At 33.9% G+C, this 22,460-nt stretch overlaps 1 protein-coding gene across 1 annotated transcript; it reads right to left on the bottom strand.

The window, feature by feature from the left end:
• Window positions 1-863: 863 nt before the first annotated feature.
• On the bottom strand, window positions 864-22,364 carry LOC144435856 (uncharacterized). Its single transcript, XM_078124494.1, has 5 exons — window positions 21,963-22,364; window positions 9,450-9,499; window positions 7,638-7,761; window positions 3,124-3,294; window positions 864-2,170 (listed from the first exon to the last, which is right to left on the bottom strand). Exons 1-5 carry the CDS (start codon window positions 21,991-21,993, stop codon window positions 2,133-2,135), a joined length of 414 nt encoding a protein of 137 aa, XP_077980620.1. The 5' UTR covers window positions 21,994-22,364; the 3' UTR covers window positions 864-2,132.
• Window positions 22,365-22,460: the final 96 nt, after the last annotated feature.

The following is a 22,460-nucleotide window of genomic DNA, read 5'->3' as shown; positions in this document are numbered from 1 at the left end:
AAGTCAATGTCTCAAAACAAAGTTCCATAGGGGGGGGGGGGTAGAAAACGAGAATGTATTAGCTACTAACTTTTTTGTGTATATAAGGTAAATCAAGATTGCTCACTATAAATATGGCCGTGTCAGCAAAAAAGTAATATGAGCACCGATTTAGTAAAGTATATGTATATTTATCTTACTCTGTATTAATTATAGACATGATCTAAAGAAATTGGCCACACATAATTGCTACATAGTGTCTTCAATATGCAAGTGTCACTTACAAGACAGCTCGTATATTATCATAACTCCATTTCAATGGAGTCTCCACATGTATTACACATTTCGTGTTATGCTGCATATATTAATATTTAAATATAAATGGCCACCATTCCATCAAATTTACATATGTCTCATACAGTATGGCACCTTTGTGCCAGGTTTGATAGAAATCGGATATTGCATGTCTGAGAAATGACGTATTACGGACTGACGAGTGCACTCACTCAATCACTCACTCACGCACGCACGCATGGACTGACAGACGGAGCCAATTGTAATAGTACCCCTTTGAGGGACTAAAATATACATGCAGAGTTTGGTTTTATTGATATCAACTACTCTAATTTTAGTTTGTGATAATATTCACAATGTCACCTAAATGAAAACTGATGAATGTCACATCCTAATGAAAATTACTTATCCAGACGTAAACGCTGAAAATTATGAACATGTCGCAGACGGGCTACACTTTTGACTATTTTCACTACAAACAGAGTTGATGTAAGTACATGTAAAGTGCAATGTTACAATACTAAAAGAATAACAACGTTTAATGTATTACAACGATACACTGTTTTATATAAATATATATAATACTGCATATTGTTTTTCAAAATATTCATTATACTGCTGATAATATATATTCAAATTATTCATTTGTTTCACACGAGGCATTCTTCGGTGTAATTAAATACATCATGTTCTTGATATGTTAATAGTTATTAGGCCTGCTAAACTAAATTACGTCATAATACATGTGCATGACAGTGTATGCTTATAACAGCTATAAAAATGAAAGTACATTTATTAACATACTGACTGCGCTGTGTCAATGACCTAGTCAATTAAATAAACAAAATGTAACACCACGTTTGACTATTACACAACTGGTAATCACATGTACACAATTGTGTATGGAGAAATTTTCCTAAATTCCATTAAATGGATCGTTTGGCACTGAAGAAACCACTCCCTCCAACGTCTATGTTGTAACCAAATTTAAATGTTTTTGAATGCTAACTATTTTGAATTTTTTTGAACATTTTGGAATTCAAGACCTGTAATACTATAGCCCAGCCACAACACAAAACAACGAAAACAAATTAATATTTCACAAACATTCCCAACTACATTGTATTGGAAATTCTGTTTACTAATTTCCGTAATTTTTCAGACGCTTGTTACCCAAGAGACAGTTCAGGAAGTAATGAAATATCCATACGGTTGGCACTTATAGACACTGAAAATGCTCTGTTTCAAATCTTGTATTTTCTTCAGTATCAGCATAAATACATTCTGTTACTCGTACCCCTTTCACTGCTTGTTAATACCCTTCGCAAGAACGACCAAGGATCATGAATCAGTGTGTGAAAAAACCTGTTCTCAATTCGAAATTACCATCAAATGCTGTGCTGAATCCATTGGACCCCAGACTTTAGTTAAATTACATGTACAATACTGTATCCCCCACTTGACTTACATTAGGACACAGGGTAGAGGTCCTTCGTAAATATAATTGAGATTTCCTTGGTAAATACAATTTATAATATCATTACGCATCAGGAGAGGCAAATTAGTTAATTATGAACTTTGATTTTCAATAGAGCATGCCAGTTGAATATTAATGAGTAAAAGGTTGACGAGGTCTTTCAACATGTGGTGTATTGTACATACACTGCACCCCTGTAACTAAACAGACGAATAGAACGAAATTCGTTTATCGAGTCCAGGCATTGGAAATGACAACATAAAAATCATGAATGCCAATTCCCCGCGGAATACAGGTTTTCATAATCCACTCTACACTGTGAACCATATACCAGGTCATAATTGCAGTGTGCCATCTCGTAATTTTAATGTCAGAGATCTGGTTAGGTACCGATCAAGGTGTTACCTTCCATCTTGTTTTCTGCATAAAAAAGAAAGAAAGAAAGAAGATTTTACTATTAATTTGAAGTCATCGTGGACAATGAAATCACACAGAAAATCTACACACACACATACAAACAAACAAACAAACAAACAAACAAACACACACACAAACAAACAAACAAACAAACAAACAAACATAAATCAAGAAACTAATCTCATTCATGTTTAAAACGTACACAAATACCAAGCTGCTAAACAATCTTTGGAATAGAAGGGTTCATCGTTTTATGCCAGCTGAATGTTCCACTTACAAGTCTTTCATGTCTCAGTCTTCTACCCTGAGGCAACTCTTGAAATTATGTTAAAGTACTTATAATGCCCCAAGTGTTGTGAAATTATGATATATCAAATTTCAAGTGTTACTTTTAACTCTGTTAACAGAACATTTTCCAACAAGGCAAGCTTTTAATTGACGAAAGAAGAGTGCGTATGCAGTGAGACTCACATGGTACGCATGCTCAGAGAAAGCAATCATCGCAGAAGATGCCACTGATAATCTTCAATGTTACAGTTGCTATTTCGTTTAATTGGTACAAGTCGTTTGGAATTTTTCATTTATATCAGTTGACTTTCCTTGATAAACGTATTGTATGCAACCTAAAAAACTGTGTATCACTACAATTTTAACAAACATTTGAAGGCAAATTAAAGAGATGGGTATTCGCTATGCCAGCACAAAAGGTTTTCCCATGAACCCTTATAATAAATACAAAATGGCCAAACACATGTTGAGTGCAGTGGGGTTTCTTTGTAAAATTCAAATGTTGAGTAACTCATGGGTGCTCTTTTATCACCCAAAATCATGTTTAGATTGATATCAGTAATCAATCCAGGTATACTATAAAGACTACATCAATAACGGCATCGGAGCCCATGGCTCAAATTGTGAATAGAATACAAATGCAATAGGAAAAGGTTTCGCAAGCTGACCTAATTCATTGAGGAAAGTTACTACTCTGCCTTGTCCCCTTGTTTTCGCCATAAATCGTGGTGTATGTCCTTTGTGAGTCTTGGCTGAAGTGCTAGCATGTCCTTTCTGTGTCAGCCATTTCACTACTTCCAAGTACCCATTGGCGGCAGCATAGTGAAGAGCTGTTTGTCCTGTGAATTGATTGCAATATAACGAAAATCAACAGTTCGAACATTCTTTTCGTATAGGTATATCTTTGTAATTTAAAGTTACGAGGGCAGGGAGTGAACAATTTTTTTTCCATAATGGTGTACACATTAAATACTATAATACACTAATCTAGCACTGGTTAACTGTGGATACGTGCCGTGAATAGAATGAGAATGGATCATCTGGTGTTGCTTCCATGGCACTAAATTTAGGTTGACCTCGCCTCTAAACGGATGACCCGTCATGGTATCAAACAGCCTTGTACAGAAGTATCTGAAATGCATTTCAATCGCTCTCTTTATTTTATAAAAAAAAAATTATTCAGAGATTTATGAAAAGAAAATGAATACCTGAAACTTTTGTTTGTAGAGAAAATAATGAATTCAATAAATTTTTATTTGTAATAATAAATACTAGTAGTTACTTATGTTCACTACTAACTTAAAAGCCCCGTTCATTTTAGGATTAAAATTAAGCTTTAAGGTTTGACAATCAGTTGTCTGGCAGAACTACAGAAAAGTTAATCCAAATCAAAAGAATGTAATCCTTGTAGCCCCACTGATAAGATAACACTAATGCGAGAACCTGGGATTGAAATCCTGGCCTTTAAATGACTCACATAAAACTATAAGTAATCGCCGACAAAACTTTACAATTATAAGATGGTACAATACCAAATTTAGATATCATGAAATCTTAAATGTTTGTGTTCACTGAACTTGACCTGGATTCTTATATAACAAGGAACTGTGCAAAGATCATAAATTTGAATGATACTATCATTTTCTGTATGTTTGTACGCTGTTAGCGTATTTATCATTTCATTCATTAGTCAGGATCATGGACTAGATTAGTCCCTAGTGGACTATATCCATAGTCCTCACCAGAAACATGCTAGCAGATATTGTAAATATTTATTGTGGGTACTATATCATTAGCTATTGTATATATTTAATTGTTTGATATTATGTTCTCATTTTCTGGTGAGATTTGTAGCTAATTTTAATAGTGGCAGATATAATTAGACAGTGTGCGGTAATATCTACGAGTGAGAGCTATGAAGCTAACAACCAATGGGTATATAGTGATTGAAACAAAGAATTTTTAAACACAAATTTCTGAAAATGAAGCCGGTAAGAAATTACAGATTAGCCGGTTGTGTTGCCGGCTACCGGTCCTTATCCACATCCGGTCCCTATTTTTAAAAAATAACAAAATACACACTATGATACTGTAAATGTAAATAAAATTGTTATTAATAGGAGACTGCAAGCTTTTGTTCAGTATGCATACTGTCGCAGAAACGTTAACTCCAAACAACTATTCTCTCTATATTCAGTAGAATTAAAATGATTCAATAGCGAGAATGGAAACAAAATCTGGCATAAATAAATTATATGTCAAATCTATATTTTTAAATGTTGTCTAAAAAAATCAATTGTTTGATTGACATATCAGTTTCAAATTATATATTTTTTTCAATTTTCCAAACTCCATGGCAGATGCAAATGAGAGAAGACAATGGTTCCAAAATGTCAGTCCAAACACTGTGAAAACAACTACGAATCTATTATTTATAATATTAATTAAGCTAGTGCATATTATCAGAATGAACTGTCAAATTTCCTGTTGGGAACTCTTTTAAGGAAATTAATGGTAACATTTGTGGACATTTTATAAAATAAAACGTAACACATTCTGGAAAGCCAGTGACAATTGTCATGGAAACCAAAATAGGTTGCATTAACTACAATTATCAGCAATTTGTTTTGACCAACTTGTAATCATTAACATTGGTGAAATAACCGACGTGCTTGTACCTAGAACTAAAGTAGAAAATTGGTTGTGACAAAATCCTTCGGTTTTCATGTGTTTTAGATTTTCAAACGTGGTCGATCCAAACGCACAGTACTTTTCCAATGAAGACACATCTGCAGCAGGAAAATTAGCCTCCCGTAATTTCAAAGGGAAGAAAATCACCCCAGTATTAAATGGAAATGCTGACCTGAAGTTCCTTGAGATGTTTTACATGTGTTAAAAGTACGCATATATATATATATGTGTGTGTGCACAAGCAGAAGCAGTTGAATACAACTCCCGTTGCCATGGGAACACAAAGTCAAACAATCAGGAAAAAGAGGAATCGATCTTTGCCTTCAGGAAGTGATATTTTAATCTAATACCAGTCTCATCCATTACTATGGTAACCAAAGATTTCTTGTTGAGAGCTTAAAGACGAAGAAAAGATTCTCTTTGTAGCTCTCATTCTAAGAAAGCTTAATAGCATCGTGTAACAATACAATGATGTGGATGCTGTCACTGTTATCTACCAAGGAAAATATTCCTGATAATGTTATTTGGCAATGTTCTTTACAGTGCATCGCTGCTTCTATTTTTTTCAGGGTGTCATGATGTGTCATAAGTTTTCTACATGTTACAGATTGTATGCGACCTTTCAGTTCAAACTAACAATTTATATTTCTCATATTTTTCTTATATTGTATTATTTTATATTATGTTTATATATATATATATATATATATATATATATATATATATATATATATATATATATATATATATATATATATATATATATATATATATATATATATATATGTAAGTTCAAGATATGATATTTTTGTGACAACAGGTAATACGCAGAAAGATTGCCAGATGATTTCGATTCATTTGTGAAAGTGGAAAATCTCGGCATACGTAAATGAGACCATCTATAAACTAAATAATACATAATACACACTAAAAATATCCATCGAAGTGAAATAGGTATCGTGTATACGCACAAATAAGTTGGCTTACTGAGACTGTAACACTCTATGATGATTATTAGACTACACTTAATCGCGTCTTAGCTTTGCTTTCCTTTTCTGCTATTATTAGCCATAGGTGGGGTGGGGGGTACAGGGGGAGAGGTTTTTCATTCCAACTATTTAGCTGACATCCAAGACATGCATATTTATTAATTTACTGTTCCTAGACGTCAGGTGGGACTAGTTTATAGCTAATTCCTAACGTCATTTTGGTTTCTATTTCGATATATTTCCTTTGTGATACAAAATGTTGTACATCTAATTTTGAATAACACGTTTCATTTTTTCTTTAATTATAAACATAGTACACCAACATGTTTATTTAATCAATTGCAGTAATCAACATAGCTGGTTCATAGAAAAAGACTATCTGTAGAACTGTATATTTAGCTCTAGGTGATATGCGATGGTGTTTTATAACACCTTTTTTCCACTCTCAAGTCACCTATTTAAATTATTTGCACTGACTGATCGCATTGTTTACATATTCACTACATTCAAACTTTACTCGACATGATAACAACATGATAACATAAAAGTGTTCAATTAATACGTATAAAATGACATTGATAATTTATGTGGATAATTAATTTTATCCAGAAGCAATATTATATAAAGCTGGTTGAAATCTTTAGTTAATGTTCGATCTTGATTTTAGGAAGGAAAGCTAATCACGTGACCGCGACGACAGACATTCTGGCTCACGTGATTTAGATTTCCGCACGACACTGCCGGAGATACCTTGAAAGTAAACTTAACGCTTTATATGAATGCTATAAGCAATTGTAGTACACAGTGGAAACGGTTTATTTGTTATGGGTTGTAACAACTCTTTATCATTTAATAGAAGAAAATTATTAAAAACTCAATATGTTTCAACAAATTACCTGTAGCGTGCCATCCGTGATTCGTTAGACTCGTTGGCATTAATTTTTAATTGTAAACATCGCCATTTTTCAACGGAGTTAAACATTTTACATTCAATATGTGTTCAGTAATCCAATCTTTGGAATAAAGGTTTGTAGGTTGTTCTAAATAAACCCTTTCAATGCAAAAAACATTAACAATTCAAAACCTAAATTATATCCACATGAAAGAAATTCAGTTATGAAAAACCTTTGGGAACTGATGGTCAGTACATGCCGTGAGTAGATATTTGTGCTAGGAATCATAGATAGAGAAACCACACTGTCACAATCGATCACGATCCCCACTGATCAAAATATAGCCCTTAGGTAAAACTGCAACTCTTGTAGCAATCACAGTAAATCTCCAAAACTGTATAACGTAATGAAATATTCATCGTTAAAGTGAAGTTTTATATTTGAAGGGCTCCAGGGTAAACATTTTTTGTCATGTACATCATTATGGTTATATACATGCATACATGGCCTAGATTTCTACTGAAATGTATGATTGTATATTGACAACTGAAATTTTGTTAATGATAATTATAAGGGAAACAGTTAATAAAGCCAAATTGTACAACTTACCAGTGAGATCGGTGGTATTCACCTGTGCCCCCCTTTCAACCAAAAGCTGTATGCAATTTAAGGCACCGTTCATACCAGCTCTATGTATTAGAGTAAAACCAAATGGATCTCTTGTATTTGGATCCTGTAGGATAATAAACGTTAGCAATATGAAAGGAAACCATCTGTTTCATAAAATAAGGCATCACATATTAATCATTAAGTCAAGCGGTTCATACATAAGCAATTCAAAAGGGAATTAAAAGTAACCATTCGGATGATAAAGGGGTGAGGGGTGTTTAAGTATAAAACATTAATTTTTACCATTTTTTTTCTATCTGAAGAAAACAATGTGAAATAACATAGACCAAGTAATTGATAATTACTTGTGTTTACCAAGTTTGTCTACAAATTACTTTATGTTATTGAATTTTGCACTTTATGGAGTTACAAACCATCACAAAATATACAGGCTAATATTTTGGACAAGGGTGCTGCAACTGATAATGAAATCAAGTTATTCTGGAACATAAGTTTATATACTGACGTGTCTAAGTTTTGATTAATTCTTAGCATCTCCTGTAAATGTTCAAGGATAATGGCAACCGGACTAAAAGTGCCCCAAGCTGTGAGTCTCATTTGCAAAGCTAGGAACATGGTAAATCTCTCATTTCCGCTGGTATCAGGGTTAAGTTAGCCATCTCGTAGTTCAGCGGCCTATTTCAAACGTTGTGATCAATCAGATTGTAGATAACATGCTTTTGGGACTATAGTGATTCTGATTCTGATGTCTTCTTATTTTTAATTAAGTATAAATGTTGCAATTAATTTTGAAGGCATTTGGGTTCAAGCACAGTCAAACTATTTATATGTTTTCATGGCTTAGACAGTTTGGCAATAATGATGATGATGATGATGATGATGATGATGATGATGATGATGATGATGATGATGATGATGATGATGATGATGATGATAAAAATAGTTTATATTAAAATGCACAGAAGCTACTTATATTTCTACGTGCCAATAACTATCATCATTTAAATTCAATTTTACAAGCACAACTGGAATCATGTGAGATCGAAAAAGGAGAATGTTTTATGAAAAAATAAACCGCATTCGTTTTCCTCGCATCAAAAATAATACAAATGATCCATGGACCTTAGATTTAGCATAGTTCACATTATGTATACTATCACATGTAGAATGATTCAATTCGAAGCCAATGGAAAAACAAATTTATTTGTCAGATGCAAACATATTGTTCCAACAGATAATGACTGATTCATAGACAGATGGTAAAGGTCAACTAATTGGTTGACAACGGTCCAGTATCATGTGTGGATATTAAGCTTGTACAGCCTCTCCGTACCTGAAATTATTATCATCTTGAAATGCGCCTTCCTTATAACTACCAATTACCTGGCAATTGTACCTGACAATCCAACTTTACTGAAATGTATATGTAATATGTAGATAGATAGATAGATAGATAGATAGATAGATAGATAGATAGATAGATAGATAGATAGATAGATAGATAGATAGATAGATAGATAGATAGATAGATAGATAGATAGATAGATAGATAGATAGATAGATAGATAGATAGACAGACAGACAGACAGACAGACAGACAGACAGACAGACAGACAGACAGACAGTCAGTCACAGACAGACAGACAGACAGACAGACAGACAGACAGACAGACAGACAGACAGACAGACAGATAGATAGATAGATAGATAGATAGATAGATAGATAGATAGATAGATAGATAGATAGATAGATAGATGAATTGTTGTTGATTATACATATATGTAACTCACCACTCCTGAGTCCAATGCAGTTTTTAGTTCCCCTACTTCACCTGTAAATGCTAGAAAAGAGAATCATATCAATGTCCTATATAATGCTTATCTAGTTGTACATTCATTACCTAGAGATACTCACGTGGACATTTATTCTTATAAAACTGGATAGGATGAGCATAACCGATGCTCTAAACTATCCCATTTACCAATATCATACTCTACGTCTTCTCAAATTTAAGAGAATAAGCCAATTGTATGATGGATTCTTAACTGTCTCTCTTTCCAGTTGATGTGGACAGGAATAAATCTTACTTATCAAACACACACAAATTTGACTATTACACTACTACAATTTATAACAGTCAGCTGATTTCATTCCATCCATGTTCTGTGCTTGATGAAATGAATATTCAGGGTTCTAGTTTATCATCTCTTGAACATTTTCTGAATCAAAATGCACAAGTATTTCATTGACTACCGACAAACAATCTGAACTATTTTCAGACGAGTTATACTCAGATTGTACTAGTAATGGTATAGTAGAGGTGTCCGAACCTCGTAAGCATAAAAGTAAAGATTTTCAGACCATTGTACTATAGTTCGGAAAATGACATTTTTATACTTGTGTAGATTAAAATAATGCTACTTCCATTGCATCAATTGAGTAAGTAAACAGTTGAATGACATTTATTTCACCAGATAAGAAAAATAAGCACACTTTCAAAGAAATATATGATATAAATATACAAAATGAATACGATACGAAGCTGCCATTTCCTGAGCAGAAAAGTAACACAAAATGACAAAGGTGATAGAATGAGACGACCCGGAAATGAGTAAATATACAGTGGCGGTCATGTTATAAAAGTTAGTGACAAAACCTCTACTTCTGTGTAATGTTATTATCACGATTTAAAACAAGGAATACTATATGCATAATTTTGTTGCCCTGGTACCTTAGGTTCTAATATTACCATAAAGGTTAGATTGGTTTTGATTTTATATGTTGTTATTACAATTCCTATCTATTACAAATGACAACCCTATCAATTCAACATCTGAAATAAATCTTCAAATTGGTGAAATGCCAAAGTCATTATAATTGATTTCATTATACATATAATGCTGCTTTAATAGTGTCTTCAGGGTTAATGTCTCATGTGGCATCCATTAAAGTAATCAGATAAAGAAAAAAAAGGTAGTGAATAATGACTGCATTCATGGCAATAATCTGTATGCTATTCTGAAATGACATTAATTGCACTCACGGACAGACATCGTACAGCTGCAGATCCGGTGAGTCAATTGAAGAAAAAAAACGCTACAGTGGGTTTACATTTAAAAAACGACAGAAAGCCAAAGGATGAAATGTACGATAATTGGTATATAGAAATACAACTGACAACACGGATTTTGTTTCGTCTCTTATTGTCGAAACGTTTGTTCATCTCTGTAGATGTTGCTATGGTTTTTGTAGTATTTCATATTTTCTTGTCATATTTTCAAATCTAATAACAATTATGAATTAGCATAATATATATATATATATATATGTTATATGTTTTTACTCTATGTTACCAGCTGACAGGTTATCCTGTAACTTCTCTTACGGAATTGTCTTAAATTACTGTGATTGTAATTTATTTGATTTTGGTCTTTCCTGTTTATATATGAACTCCATTTTATGCCATGCACATCAACAGACAAATTTAAAAGTTCACATGGGTATATACCTTTACTTCCTTTTACTGTCTAGGCTAGTCGCACACAGGCATACCCAGCTGGTCAGCTAATCGGAGCTATACGTATCAATATCGGTACTTCATTTCAATCAGTTGGTAGTCATGGCAATGGCATGACAACACAATAGACTCACTAAAGTACCAATTTTCGATATGCCATGCATGAATGAAGAATCAATTGCTATTTGAAATGAAAGATTTACAACAGATCAGCAAAGCTGTTGGCGCATGATGCGGCATACACAACACAGTGATTATCGTGCTTTCTCAGTGTCTATACAGATTTCATTTCCTACAACGGGGTATGAATCATCGGTTAGTTAATATCGGAGTCTTTGATCTCTCATGTGTTTGCAGATAGTGGGACATCTGTTCAACATTGCATTTGACAGAAGCATACAAAAACGTCTTGATTAAAGTTATACTACTTGTGTAAGGATGAGACAGGTTATATACATTTGTAACACCACAATGTTATTAGTAAATGATATACACCGCGGCGCATGATATCATACTCATACCACGGCTCCATCTGTGGTGACGCTTTGATGTCATACACTATACAACTGCATCCTCATATCTTATTTTCATATGTATGCCGTATTCACACTCAAACCAGGTACTTTTAATCGGTTGATTCAGATTCTGATTCAGATTCAGATTCTAATACAGATTCTGATTCTTTATTGCCATATGTGGAATATAACTATTCATGATCGCTCCTAAAAGCAGGGTGAAAAGGAGAAAGAGGATAAAGGGACGGATAAAAAACAACAAGAAAAAAGTAGAAATGACTCGTTTAAAAATCGAATTGCAGACGGGTGAAAGCTTTTCCTACAACGTTCAGTAGATGACTCCATACAACAATAGCACCGATCCGACTAGAACATGCCAGATTAAAAGATCCATAAGACTTGAATCTTGTGTAATGGATGTTGCCTTGCGGACAGTCCTCCAGCGATACATGGAATCAAGTGAAGGCAGATCGGTTCCAATGATTCTGTCTGCAGTGCGGACACCATTTTCGAGCGAAGTTAGTTCCTCCAGCATGATGTTCTCAAACCAAACGATGATAGAATTTCTTAAAATAATTTCAATGGTTGAACAATAACAATTTACTAAAATATCTTGGCCCCATACCGATTTTTTCAGCCGCCTAAGAACATAAAGGCATTGTTGGGCTTTCTTAACAAAGGATTCTGTATTGGTACGCCATGACAAATTGTGTGAGATCGGGATGCCTAGAAATTTAAAATTGCTGACAATTTCAACATCTGCCCCATTTACATTAATAGGAGTATGAGGCTGACGAGACAGTCTAAAATCAACAATTACTTTCTTGGTCTTCACACCATTTGACCACCTTCTACCCTGTACAGTCTCATCGTTATTACATATCCAGCCAATTCATTTTATTACATATAAAGCCATCGTTATTACATATCAAGCCCGGACATCACGGTTGTCAGAAGCAACGCGTTACGTGGTATTAACTTTTTAATACCGTTGTAATCTCTTTCAGTTGGAGTTGCAATTTATTCAATCTTTATGTCAAGTTGTACCTTGGAATACTAGTGACTTTACAAAGTAAAGTGATGACAGACTTAACGTTGTTGGTTACAATGGAGAATGAGGTCATTAACAAGTGTGCCGATAACACTGGCATTTAGGGAATAATAACCTACGTGATACATTTTTGACGTTTCCACATTTTTCAGGTATTTCAGTAATCATCAATTGCTTTGCACGTTTTTCAGCCTGCCCACCTTTTGAGATCTTCCAAAAACAGAATTACATCCCTGACTATATATAGCACTGGTTTTATTTATAGTTTTTTATGAAAATTTGGTGAACAGCTGAGATTTAAATTTCCTTGGTCTATAAGTAGTATTTTTACATAATCAGCATTATGGTTTTACCAGAGTGTATAATTATTCCCTTCTGAATCAAAATTACAATGCAGTAGCAACGACTATCTGGATAATTCGCAAGCATTCAGCCACTTCACAATCAATGCCTCATTTCCATTGTTGCATTATTATGGCTTGATTTCAACACATTTAGAAAATTTACTTACTATATCTTCCCCTACGTTATAATAGTGTTTATTCAAGACAGAAAGGTTTCTACCTTTTTTTCATACCACAACACCTTTTCAGCTCACAAAAATGGGCCCCACAAAATGCTTATGCTAGTATACTCAAATGTAATATTAATTGTCATTAATGATGTAGATTTAGTGATATTTGCGGAAATGTATAGCTCCATAGTGGATACAGAACCATTTCATCATGTAATACATTTACAGTTCACACCCTAGGGGATTTTAGCACGTTATTTCTTCACCATTAGAGTTTTTCATGTAGGCCTGTCATTAGCGATTTCATATTTACAGTACCCGTTATGATGTCACAAATAAGGTTTACGACCACCATTTACGATTGTTATACATGCATACACTTATTTGCTGGAACAAAGCAAGTTTTAAACCTAGGAGATATGTAGGAAGACATAGAGGGGGGGGGGGCTGAAAATCAGTTTCGCATGTCACACATAGATATTAGTGTCCGTAACATTAGTATAATATCATTACTATTGACTTTAGGCGCCCATACCTACTATGTATAAACTGAAATCTAGTATATATGCCATATAGTATAATGAGATGGGATGATTTCTAGTGTCCGTAACATGTAGTGTCCGTACAATGTGGTGTCTATAACATGCCGTGTTATAGATAGTATACACACTGAAGAGTATACCTATCTAGTATTAACCTATCTCTATTAAGCTATCTCTTTCCAAAACTGCGAGGGTTACTTTTAGAGCTGTTATGTAACTTTTCATTTTTGCGTCCAAGCGCACCATAAGTGCGGCACGGATTGTGACACTGCCGTTAATATATAGAATGCCAGTACTTCCTGCCAAATGGTTAAATTATCACATAGTTTCGGTATTTTTTCAAAACTTGACTTGCGTCATGTTACTGAAATAAAAACCAACACGAAACCATTGTCTATAAATTGTTTCTACATTGTGAGTTTCCTGTAGAAAAACATTATGTAACAAAATTCCATGTAACATGTAACGATGCCTCCAATTCAGTGTTGCCAAGCAAGAGATTACATCAGGATACAGTGTAAATGTACTTCTTTAAGCTTCAGATCAGAAACCCGGATTACACAAATTTAAGTATTATTAAATGTTTACTAGAAGTATACATTTAATGGAATGAAAATGTTCAGTGCATACTGTGCAATTGGTCTCATCAAAATAGAAATTGAAAAATAGAATGGATAGCTAGGAAACAAGGCTAAAAATCTCTGACAATATGATTGATATATGATATATGTTTATGAATAAGTCGACTTCTGCGTCTGCGGTATTCATTACATATCGCACGATAATGAAGTATGTATGATAATGTAAAATATGAAACACGGTATATGCTTTCTGTAAAATTAATACATTAAGCATTTCAAGTATCCATAACAGTACAATGTCCTAATCGAAGGATCTTATATCTTTCCTAAATTCAATACATCTTTTCAATTCTCGTCTATTCTATAGGAAATATAATCCCGTTAACCTTTATCTGTCGTATTTTATTCATGTCTGTACACGTTGCTGTGATTCCTGTTCAAAAGAATATGCTGACGATAGTGAAAGTTGCCGTATGGTTGAGGATTGGATATGTATTTTGGGTTTTTGATTTATCGAACAAATTTATGATGTTTCCTACTTGAAACATCAATGGGGGAAACAACATTGGTCGTGTATGTGTTTGTAACTCAATGTATTGCAGACAGCTAAAAAAAGTGTAAAGAGTGTGTTACTGTACGTACAACAACAAACATTTTATATATTTATTAATATTACAAACAAGGACTTGGCATATTGATATGTCAAGTAGCAAACATAATAAAATTGTTATATAAATTAAAAACCCAAAATAAATACCAAATCCTCATCCATGTGTCCATTTTGATATAAGGAAAATATATGTTTATACTATAGTCGCTGTTTCTTTATGTAATGTAAGAGAATATATCCGATGGCACTTTACGGGAAGATATTATATTGTTGACTGTCTCTTCTTGTTTTTAGTTTGCTGATAAATAATTGTGTAATGGGAGTAAATAAGAAACAAATTTTGGAAGACTGGCCAGTGATATCATATCAATCTACATTTCAAAATATATGTACACTCGCAATATGTATCCATATCCATGAGGAAGGTCAGTGATGGTTCGATGTACACCTTTTGTTGCAATGCCGGATATTGTGTCTCTCGTGTATAACCGCATGTCCATGTAAAACAATCACTCCTAATGAGAATCACGTTTACAGGAACTGATTAGCAACAAAGAGAACCATTAACTAACTACGTCAATGGTTAATGCAAGCACATTCATATTAATATTGTTTTCATTGTTACAAAAACTGCACTGCCTCAGACAATTATATATAATTCAGAAGTGCATGGAAAGTGCAAATATGATTATGATATTGATAGTAGGAAGTGCTTTGTCATGCTTGATATATTGTAAGATATGATTGTGTGTGTCATGAACGACAATCTAATCCTGCACTAGTATCGTGGCTAACTTAAAGTCGCCATATGGATGAACAATTGGTAATTCTGTTTGAATTTTAACGTAATAAAACTACTTGACTATGGTTTTCATTTTATAAAACAACAGTGAAACAAAAAAGACAAAGTCTGTGTTGTGACGCCATTAATGAAAATGTTTGTTAGTGTACACGTATGTACAGGAAGAGATTGTTACTACGTAAACACTACCGCATGTCCAGTCTGCACAGACATCAACTGCCTCCCAATTGCAATATATATTGAAACGTGTGAGATTCATGTCAGGTTTAAAGCTAGAACGTGAAAAGTCTTAATTTCGATTCAAAATGTTGTCATATTATATATGTTTTTGTTCAATATCACTTTAATAATAAAAGGAAGATTTCCGTTAATTTCTAATGGGACGGTCTTGAAGTTTGCCTGTGGAAAAGAGTTAATTTCACCGAGAAAGTGGCAAAATTATTATTTCTAACACAGATCCAAATGCATTTCACCAAGGGGAGGATTTGTAGCACAAATGACAATTCAAATTTCAGCATATATAATTGGCAACTTCACTCACGTGTATAAATTGGTCTAAAGACAACGATACCTTTTCTACTCATATTCATTATGATTTGTTTGATATTATTCATGGAATTTCAAAGACTTTACCTCTAACTCAGTCTCATATGCAAAAGAAATAATATGTCCCAATTCTGTTGAACGGATATTAAATTCAACAATGAGACAACAGATAAAATCCATGGTTAAACCTTACTTTTTAAAAGATTTATAATCAGGCAAGATCATGTAGAGCAACACTGCTTTTTATACGAAATACGAGTGATCGTAATCTTTTTTACAGCCAACATACATTTAATGCTTAATTTTAAAAGATGTGTCATCGGACACAAATTAAACAGCAAGTCGCAGCTTTTATGTACATATATATGACGGTACATAATATGTCCAGAGTATTTTACTATCATCATAGATGTCACGGTCACATCTAAATATAAATCATATAATAGGCTAACACAATTTTATGGCAATAGGTATTTGACTGTACGTAGGCCCATAATTTTAATGTATGAATTTTTATTTTGTGAGGTTTGTAAAAGCAATTCATGTAGTCTGTTCCAAACAAACTCTGTCACGTTATGCACCATTTGTTAGTAAAAAAATAAATGGTATCAAAACAGGTTAAGGATTACAAAAAAACCAATGTTGTATTAAACCTTACGGTAAATATACATTTGCTGCAAAACGAACATATGATGTCGTATATATCCCTTCATTAGAAATTTAGTCACATACAATATTTCCAGGTTTTCAAATCTAGCATAACTTGATACCAGTCTGGTGGCAGGTAAATAAAATGAGATATCAAACAATGCTAATAGAGTACTTACTATCAACATCACATAGGGTTAATACCTTGCTGGTCATGCAGATAAATACAGGTCAATCTGACATCCATTATGCCAACCATGTATGGTGTTCTGTGACAAATCTATTATCAATAATTATTTCTGCATGACAGCTATAATAAGAACTTTAATGCTGCCCGCTGGCTATATACTGATCCAGTCTAGGCCACTCTTGGCCTACTCAGACTGCAATTCTTTGCGATGACTGTCTTTATGATATTCAAACACCACAGGCCAATACTTTCTCTCTACTCATGCAGATATTTCGATCTAGACAAAGGTTCTGTAAGTGACATCGATTTAATCTCACAGCGACAGCTACATACATATCTGCAAGATAGTAGACAGTAAGATGACGAACGGTTCAAATTTCTGACGTGTGCCCCGACACACATGTCCAACATCAGCTTTGCTTATCAAATTGACATTGTTGCTTCAAGGACATTTAAAAAAAAAATAATTTACTTCACATGTATTATAGGGATGGGGACAGGCCCAGACTAGCTGTAAGCTATTTCTCGACTCTCCATTTACCCGCTGTTACATTTATTTGGGGTAAATCAACTTTAAGTTATTATCATATATGTAACATTTATTCAGATTCCCAGCTACAGTTTGACATATTGCAAGGTAATTTGACTCAAATTCGCAACTTGTTTAAAGTACATATCATTGTATGCCAAAACAATAATCCAAAGTAGATCATCATGTGCTGTATACCTTTTAATTCAAAAGCTCGAAGCTGTAACCTCTTGTTATTATTTAAATATTCGATAATTGTTGTCCAATGGAAAATAGACTAGTTCCTGACACCTTGACCATTTTAATCATTCTAACTAATGGCATTACCTGGTACAGTGACTCCATGTAATTGCTATATATACATTTGTATTTAGTACAGATAAATACCTGGACCATCTGTTTATCAATAATTCTATACAATACTGCTATGGTATGACCACATGGTTGATCATACAGACTTCAGCATGTGTAATGTAAATATGTAAGATCATATTAAAAAAATAATCATCAAAAGATAGTTCAAAATTGTTGAAGGTTTAGGACTACTGGGTAAAATAAAAATGTCACGGATGCACATATCTCACAACCTATTCAGGATTGTGTCTGCTTAGGCTTGGAACTTTTGGTATTAGGGGGAGGGGGAGGGGGGACTGTGCATATATTGCTATATCTTGTTCAATAATATTAGCAGGAAACCCAACAACACACTTGGAGATTCCATGCCAGCCTTTAAATTCTTAATGTGCATGGCTAAAAAAAACTGTCCATGCTCTTACTACTTGGTCATGTAGAGTGCATGGCTAAACAAAATGGTAATTTATCGCCGTGTTAGGCTGATAGCGAGAAAGAGAGAAGTGTATAGTATAACTTATTACTTTAACCTTAAAAGGATTACACCTGTCCATCTAATGCAATGAAAACATACACTTTTTACAATTCCCAAAACCACCATACTGAATCTATCATGTAAAATACATGGTTACATCCTGGTTTGTGGGTTTTTTTCTGCTGCTGCAATAAACAGATAATTGAGATCAGAAATGTCTGTCTTTGGGAGAATATGTTTACTATATCTCAATTTGTTCTGATTGAAACTTGTATAATTTGTTTTCATAATGTATGCCATCCTTTGCAGACAGACATAGCGTTTAGTGAGACTTTAATATAGCTGTTGCCACTTGCAGTTGACCAAAAACACTCTCTAGACTGAAAGCATGTTCATTAACTATATTAACGGAGTGAAGGCAGACAGATGATGTACAATATACAGTGGTTGAAAACACTTAAAGTTCCATTACTTTGCTCCATTGCTTTACTTTTTGTTCACAATGTGAAGAATTAATTTTATTTTTTTCTTTAAACAGATATATTGATTTTTTGTTCTATTTTGTCTGTTCGCCTACCTGTCTGTTTGTCCGTGCGCGCGCGTGTGTGTGTGTGTGTGTGTGTGTGTGTGTGTGTGTGTGTGTGTGTGTGTGTGTGTGTGCAAACGGATAGCATACTGCAGTGCTCTTGCAAGAATGTCGGAACTACATACTATGTATACAGAATAGGGGAAATAGGGACACATTGATTGCAATTCCCCTGGTGGGGTATCTCCATGGGCAATTGTTTAATGAGAAAGTGTTGTCATGCTACATTTAAAAAGGGAAACCATATAACATACCAAAGCATATAATGTCTAGTACATTCTAGCATTTATTTGAAGAGATTGAACGTAACACATACTTTGTTGTACTATCATGGTTTTGAAACCATTATTAACATTAAGAAGCAAGTATATATAGTAAACTATTTATACTTATATATATAGTGCAGAATTCAAATTCAACATTAATTTAAGAAAAAACATTAAGTTTTAAGTTTTAATATGAATATACTACTTCTTAATATACTAGATAATTTAGTCATCCACGTTAGCAACAAGATGATCTGGAAAATTGTAGAGAACAGATCAAGCAGATGTTACATCCGAAAGACCGCCACATTATAACATTTTTAAAGCATATACTGTTACAAACAATAAACATCAAACTCAACAGCAACTTATAACATTAAAGTTGCATCATATTCATAAAATAATATCACGTTCTTTCACGTTATGGTTCCTTGATTTTGTTTGAGGCATCACATGGTCATGGCTGCATGAATGTAAATCGTTATTTCGTATATAGACTCACTGGCTTCTGCTAAAATATAAATGTGCCACTGATATGGAAATGTCAGAGTGTGACACCCTTCAAGTGGTTTTTATTTTTCATTTGAACTTTGCTCTGACTCACGAATAATCATTGAATTCATACCGGCAGAATACGCTACAGTACAAAAAATGGCTTTCATATGTGTCATTCCGTTATCATTAGCTAAATCCATTCTGGTGAGCTCATGCCTACGGCATCAGAAATAAGGACCTTTGTTTGATTTCTTTCCTGTATCTGTTCAATGACCTCTATGTTTAACAAGTCTTTGTTTAAGACACGTGCAGATTTTTTCTGTGTGCGCTGCTTGACTCCATTGTATTTGATCAAAATGGATTTACACAATGTAGGTTTCTATGTTCTATGTTTCCTGAGCTAAGTACAAATGGCGGATTTTTACACCAAATACAGTAAACAGTGATATGAGCACAGAACATAATATTACACATAGTACTATAAAAGGTGTGAACAGGATTTTAAAAGAGTTATTACAATGTGTTCGCGATGTATGCACGAAATGACTTGATAATGCTCATGACCCTGAGGATCAAATTATGGAAAAAAAAGTTTGTATAAGATTGATTGAAGTAACTACTGTTTTTGAAATATGGAGTAAAATAATAATGTCTTACATTCACAAATTTTGTCATCATTCAGTTAAATTTGATAATACCATGAAACAAAGTGATATAGATTACTAATCTAATAATATATCACCCTTAGCGCCGGATTTGAGTGAATACGGACAGAGTGTGTACGGGAAATGACATATTAAAGACACACATATGTGTCCGGCTTAATACCAAATTAATGCAAACTCAGCTTAAGACAAACAGGAAAACAGATACATGAAATTGCCAAGCGTTAAGTGTCCAATGCCTTATATGGGTTTAGACAATTCACCATGGGCGCATCCTCCAAAGATGAAGAGCTTGTTAGAAGGTATGAACTTTAATTTGTCCCCACGTAGTAGAAGAGGACTAGGGTGTCAACGTACATAATATCTCAGATACATATACATATACATATACATAATACATAATACATATACATATACATATATATACATAATACATATACATATACATATACATAATACATATACATAATACATATACATATACATATACATATACATATACATATACATATACATATACATATACATATAAGGATGGTTTTAACCAGAGAAAACTCGTGGTTTCCTGCTCCATACCCAACGGATGCTTGATGATGATGAGATAAGGAAACTTTCTCAATTATCAACGTGTGCAGTAAATCACAGCATTAGTTCTGTTCAATTTGTTATTAGCTATTTTGAGCATTACTGTAAATCAGTATATCTCCAGGGGTTACATTTTACTGGAAACAGCTGTGAGATGTTTTAGAATCATTTTAGCATAATTTACTAATTTAGAAGTCATATTAAATGAATTAAATAATATTTTGATAAGTGTTTGATGGAAACCCTGTGTAAATAGTAAATATCTCGACTCTTTCATTCTTATTCGGGTTTATGTGAGGTTGTTTATATTTTCATTCAGCCCACATGGAATATGACGAATAGTTAATTTTGTTCACGCGATTTTCCGGATTTCAAATATTATTTTCTTATTATCTCTATATTTCAAATAAAAGTTTTAAATATTGCCATCATAACTATTGTTTCCTCTCAGTTTTTCCAATTTCCCACCTTACCAGTCTTATAAGACTTTATCAACTTTGCATTAATTAGTAAATTGCTAATCCTAGAACAAAATCATAGGCTATTTGCCCAATTGACACATTACACAGTGAGTGTAAACATCTACTAATCCGACTAACGATCACTGTACTTCCATTAGTCGGATCATAGACCCTACACGTACATGAAACGTGTAGGGTCTATATGGTCGGACCAGTAGATGTTTACACTCTTCGTATTGTAGAAGACTGCTAAAAGTATACTGAATATGTTATCATATGTCACCACACAGTCAATTATTTAGATATGAATTTTTGAGAAGTGCGTTACTAAAGGTGAAGAAAACAACAAATGGGGGAGGGGGGTGAATAGTTACCTGCTTCGTGCGGTGATATACGAGAACGCATGACAACTGATTCTGATGTCGTGACCGACTGCGTCGCTGGCGCACGTCGCCTATTTTCCCGTATAGGATTCAGCTTGCCGTCCGAGTTGGATCAAGCGAGCAATTAAGTGGTTGCTATTTACACTACAGTGTTAATGAATAGATCTAAGCTGAGATCACGTAGCAGACGACCATCTATGTAAATACTACGTTGTCATGCATTTCATCGGTAGTTCTGCCAGTCGCCCGATCTTGTTTTCATCCAGTCGGTGGTAGCTCATGTGCTTTCCATGGGAGACGCAGTACTGATACGTGTACAGCTGAACTGCACGCCAAACATGCTAGCTTTATGTGTGTGGATTGGATCTCCGAGGCAACATCGTATACATTCTGCACAGGTGTCGGAGGAAAAAAGATGAAGTGATTCAGTTTTGGACTACACCACTTGGATGAAGGGGGAATGGGTTCACAATGATGAGATTCAACGAT

The sequence above is a fragment of the Glandiceps talaboti genome, chromosome 5 (assembly GCF_964340395.1).
Source record: "Glandiceps talaboti chromosome 5, keGlaTala1.1, whole genome shotgun sequence".
Lineage (NCBI taxonomy): Eukaryota > Metazoa > Hemichordata > Enteropneusta > Spengelidae > Glandiceps > Glandiceps talaboti.
The sequence above is the reverse complement of the archived record's forward strand: the minus strand, read 5'-3'. Positions and strand labels throughout refer to the sequence as shown.